General features: G+C 66.5%; 1 protein-coding gene across 2 annotated transcripts; it reads left to right on the top strand.

Moving 5' to 3' along the window:
• Positions 1-793: 793 nt before the first annotated feature.
• ZMYND19 (zinc finger MYND-type containing 19) lies at positions 794-5,032 on the top strand. 2 transcript variants are annotated; one of them, XM_056132908.1, is made up of 7 exons: positions 820-959; positions 1,121-1,208; positions 1,461-1,520; positions 2,361-2,467; positions 2,804-2,944; positions 4,389-4,569; positions 4,658-5,032. In XM_056132908.1, exons 4-7 carry the CDS (start codon positions 2,367-2,369, stop codon positions 4,799-4,801), a joined length of 567 nt encoding a protein of 188 aa, XP_055988883.1. In that variant the 5' UTR covers positions 820-959; positions 1,121-1,208; positions 1,461-1,520; positions 2,361-2,366; the 3' UTR covers positions 4,802-5,032. The 2 variants fall into 2 exon arrangements, with proteins under 2 accessions (XP_055988882.1, XP_055988883.1); XM_056132907.1 differs by lacking the exon at positions 1,121-1,208 and having other exon boundaries at positions 794-959.

Genomic DNA, 5,032 nt, shown 5'->3' with positions numbered 1-5,032 from the left:
TTTGGGGCACCAGGAATCACTCTGCAGGGAAGGCAAAATAGTCCTGACCTCCTTCCAGCTTCAGGACCGGCGTCTACCCGCGCAGAAAAGGACTTAAGGAAAGGGGAATACTGGAAACTTTATTCGGGACCGGGGGGACCGGGAGAGAAACGTTAGTTTGAGAGAAAACAGGCTTCCTCTCAGGGTCCCATCTCAAAGCGACATGCAGGCAAGTCCCAGGATAGGTGAGTCTGCTGTACGCGATTGCCGGAGCGGTTCCTTCCTCCCGGCCTTGCCGTGCTGATGCAGCGGCCCAGCAGCGTCTTTAACCCACAGCCCGGCGCCCGTCGGCCAGCCGCCCGCCGCAGCCGCTTCACGGTGCCCCACGCCGCTCCGCCGGGCACGGAGGCTCGGGGTCCACGCACGAGTCCGGGAAGCTCCCCGGCGGTCCTGCGGCCCGACCACGCCGCTCCGCGCCGACTCGGCCGGTGCTCTCGCGGCCCCCTCCCCGAGTCGGGGCACAAGCTCCGAGGCCCCAGACCGGCCCCGCCGCACAAAGCTTCCCGCGAAACTGACGTCGCGCCGCCGGCCGCGAGGCCCCGCCCCGCCGTGCCCCGCCTCCGCGCCGGCGCTGGTCGCCGCGCGCCGGCGCTGGCCGCCGCCCATTGGCCGGCTCGCGGCGGCGCGAGCGAGGCGCAGCCCGCGATTGGCCCGTCGGCGGCCCGGGGGCGTGTCCGCGCGCGCCCCGCCCGCGGCCGCTCGCCGTGGTGCGCGCTCGGCGCGGCGGCGGCGCGTGGCAGGTCGCGGGCGCGCGGCGGCGGCGGCGGCGGCGGCGGCGGCGGCGGCGCGAGCCCGGCCCAGCCTCGTCCCGCCCGCCCGGCCAGGCCCTCCCGGGGCAGCGGCGCCGCCGGCCGAGCTCAGGCCCGGCCATGACCGACTTCAAGCTGGGCATCGTGCGGCTCGGCCGGGTGGCCGGGAAGGTGAGCGCGCGGGCGTGCGGGCGGGCCGCGGCGTCGGGCCCCGGGCGCGGGGCGGGCCTGCGGGGCCGGGAGGGCGGGCCGCGCTGCCCACGCTGCCCACGCTGCCCACGGGGCCGGCGCGTGCTCAGGCCGGGGCTGCCCGGCACCTGTGCTGTTTCCAGGAGCCGCCGCCTGCAGCTGCAGCAGCCCGGACCTCACCCCGCATGGGAACCCTGTTCCCATCCCCAGCGGCGGAGGCGGCCGGACCAGGTAAAGGCAGCTCGGACCCTGCTGGACGCCTTGGCCCGCCGGCCCCGGGGACGGGTGGGCTCGCCCCGGCCCGCCCCGAGGCCCAGGCGCCAGCGGAGGACTTCGGAGCAGGAGCCTCCGGGCAGCGCGTGGGCGCTGGACGCTTCCGGGGCCCTTGGGCGCACGCCGGGCATTGCCCTCCCGCCAGGAGCTGCTGGCCTGCCGGCGGCGCCGAGGCCCAGAGTAACGCGCCCCGCTGTGGTTCGTTTCCAGACCAAGTACACGCTGATCGATGAGCAGGACATCCCACTGGTGGAGGGCTACTCCTTTGAGGTGAGCTCGGCGTGGCCCCTGCCCTCGCGTGCGTCTGCGGGGAGAAGGGCCGGGCCCTGGGACGCGGGGGTGTGGGCGTGTGCGCGCGCGTGCGGCGCGGGTCGAGCCGGAGCCGGATTGCTCTCCCAGATCTCCTGGAGCACCTTGGCCCGGTGCCCCCCACCGCCTCCTTGCCACTGTTGCTAGGGGAACTGCAGGATGCTGACGGGCTCAGATGGCCGCTGTGGGCTGGCCCTGCACAGGCTGGGTGGTCACTGGAACAGGGGCCCTACGGCTTGTTGTGCTGTGGGAAGTTGGAGCCTTATTTCACTTTTCCCCCTCGGGGTGCTCCTCTCCAGTGACGCTCAGGGCCAAGGGGCTGTTTGTGGCTGTGGAGCTTAGCTGGGTGTTGGCTGTCCCCTGGCCTTGTTGCTTGGGCCTGGTGGTGTGGAGTGGGGACTCGGCAGTGCTGGGGGCAGAACTCGGGCTTTGAGTTTGCTCCTTTGAGATCTTCCCAGCCCTGTATTGGTTCTTTTTTGGGTTCAGGCTGCTCCACAGGGGTGACTCTTTGCAAAGCAAGTGCCTTAAGTTCCGCACTCTCTGGCCCCAGGATTGCTGGATTTTTTCAGGCGGCGGGTAGGAGGGTGCGTGCTTAGCTGTTCTCTTGAGTTCATTTTGGGGTTTTATGGGTCACACTTGGCTGTGCTCAGGGATGACTCCTATCCTGGACACTGGAGCCAGGGATTGAACACCTGAACCTGAGCCCCCAGGACAGCCATGTGCAAGGCAAGCCCCTCACCCACTGTGCTGTCTTTTTGGGCCCAAATTGGAGCTACTCTAATGAATTTCCATTTCATTCAGGCCCGGATGGAAGTGGATGCGGATGGCAATGGTGCTAAGATATTTGCTTATGCCTTTGACAAGAACCGTGGCCGGGGCTCAGGCAGGCTCCTGCACGAGCTGCTGTGGTGGGTACCCTGGCCATGAGCCCTGTTGAGGGACAGCATTCCCGAGGCCCCTGGTTCATACCTGTCTGCACTGTATGCACCTGGAGGCCCTGTGTCCTCTGGGAGGATGGGCTCTGTTCCCCTCGTGATGGTCTCTGTGGTGGATGGACCCTGTGTCCTCTGGGGAGGACAGGCCCCGTGTGTGGACAGGCCCAGTGCAGAGTGGACTTAGCAGTGTGGGACTCTAGGTGGTGGGAGGTTATGTCCCTGGTGCCCCGGCTCAGCTGTAGAGACAATGGGGTGGGACAGAGGGGTCTGCCCCTCATATGTCTGCAGCTCCCAAGCGTTTGTTCCTAGGGAGCGGCACCGGGGTGGCGTGGCACCCGGCTTCCAGGTAGTGCACCTCAATGGCGTGACCGTGGACAATCGTCTGGACAACCTGCAGCTGGTGCCATGGGGCTGGAGGCCCAAAGCCGAGGAGACATCCAGCAAGCAGAGGTGGGTCTCCTGCCCTGGCGCGTGGGGTGGCCAGGGCTCCTCACATCACCTGAGCCCCTCAGAGCACCTGACTGAAGAGGGCAGAGCTGGGTCCACCTGGCCCTCCCCAGTTCTGAGAAACGTCAGGGTCCCGGTGTGTGCATGCCCGGAGCTCGGCTGGCCGGTCTGTCAGGTAGAAGAAGGCAGGAGATGTGGCTGAAGCCTGTGAGCCGTGTCCGTGGCACCGAGCACTGCTGGGGGCAGGGCGCCGGGCAGAGGGGGAGCTCGGGTGGTTCCCTGTGGCCTAGAGCAGCAGCTGTGCAGGGACACTGAGGCCAGGGTGTCCTGCAGCTCAGCGGGGGCCGCAGGCACCTGTGGCACTGCCTGTCCCCATGTCATCAGCATTGCCCGGCCGCCAGCAGACGCTGATGACCATGGGCTCAGGGCTGGGTGTGTGGGTGCTGTGTTCACGCTTGGAGCGATGGACTGGCTCCCGAAACGTGGGTGGCGGGGCAGGAAGGGAACGGAGGCCCACGGCCTCAGCTCAGCCAGGGGGGTCCGACTGGGGATGTGAGTTGGGGGAAGTTGGCCTTTGGGTGTGAGGGAGAGACTTGGCAGTGACGCTGATAGGCATCAGGTAGCCCCTCGCAGTACAGCACCATTCGCCATGCCAGTCTGGCACTTAAACCTAGCTGCGGCTGCTGCCGTGCCGAGCTGGGGTTTGCTCCTGCCCCAGAGCCCCAGCTGTCAGGCCAGCTTGCTGGGGCTCCTGGGTGCAGAGCTGTGCCAGGAGGGACCAGGCCGATTCGGCAGGCCTGCCCGAATCTGGAGCCCGGGGGCTCCTCTGCGGGGCCGCTGCTGTTCTCCCTCTGCAGTGGGCTTACCCTGCATCTCGAGGGCAGGGCATCTGTCCCTCAGGGGTTCTGGTTGGAGTCATACTCAGCACTCAGCTCACTTCCTGCGGAGTCAGGGACTTATTTGGTGCCAGAGGTGGGGCCTGGGTAAATCCCATACACCCCCCTCCGGCCGGCAGCCCTCCCCCTGTCCCTGTCTGAGTCTCTCCCCCTGCACTGTCTCTGAGGCCCTCCCCCTACAGTGTCTGAGACCCTCTCCCTGCACTGTCATTGAGACCCTCCCCTGCACTCTCTCTGCAGCCCCTTCCCCCACTTGCTCTTCCAGGCTCCAAGTCTCTGGGGGTGTGCTCGGGGCCTGAGTAGTGCGGGGAGTCACTGCCAGTGAACCCAGCCTCGGGAGACAGAAGGGCCAGTGAGGCTGCCTGGGCACGGGCACGCTGTGCACCCGCCCTCTCCCACAGGTGCTGCCCACAGGACATAGCACAGACATTCCACACGGGGCAGCCCTAGAAGGGCAAGTTGCCAAGAGACAGGCTGGGGGGTTTCCTGAGCAAGAGGTGCGGGCTTCGTCCTCAGCCACCTGGCATGACCGCCAGCATCTTCTCTTGCAGGGAGCAGAGCTTATACTGGCTCGCGATTCAGCAGCTTCCCACAGACCCCATTGAAGAGCAGTTCCCAGTCCTGAATGTGACCCGCTACTACAATGCCAATGGGGATGTGGTAGAGGAGGAAGAGAGCTCCTGCACCTACTACGAGTGCCACTACCCACCCTGCACTATGATGGAGAAGCAGGTACGCCCGCCCCGCGCTGGCTTCAGGCCCTCCTGGTCTGAGCCTTCATTGGTCTCTGATGGTGGCCATGGTCGTCTTGTTTCTGCAGCTCCGGGAGTTCAACATCTGCGGGCGCTGCCAGGTGGCCAGGTACTGCGGCTCCCAGTGCCAGCAGAAGGACTGGCCTGCCCACAAGAGGCATTGCCGGGAGAGGAAGCGCCCGTGCCTGCAGGAGGCAGAGCCCGAACGATGACCAGAGCGAGCCCCACGCATCACACCCCTGCCCGTGGCTCTCCATCCACCTCAAGCGCTGAGGGAGTACCTGGTGGCCAAGGCTGGCCATGCCCAAGAAGTCCGCAGTGTGCCCGAGCAGCTCTTGGCCCTTGTGGGGGACAGCATCCCCCAGGACTCTGCAGCAGAGACAGTGGGAGACTCCTGCTGGGATGGTCCTCATTATTTATATGTTAATATGTTTGTAAACTCA

This window comes from Sorex fumeus, unplaced genomic scaffold, assembly GCF_029834395.1.
Source record: "Sorex fumeus unplaced genomic scaffold, SorFum_2.1 ptg000095l, whole genome shotgun sequence".
NCBI lineage: Eukaryota > Metazoa > Chordata > Mammalia > Eulipotyphla > Soricidae > Sorex > Sorex fumeus.
Note: the sequence above shows the minus strand (reverse complement) of the source record. Positions and strands in the feature narration are given on the sequence as shown.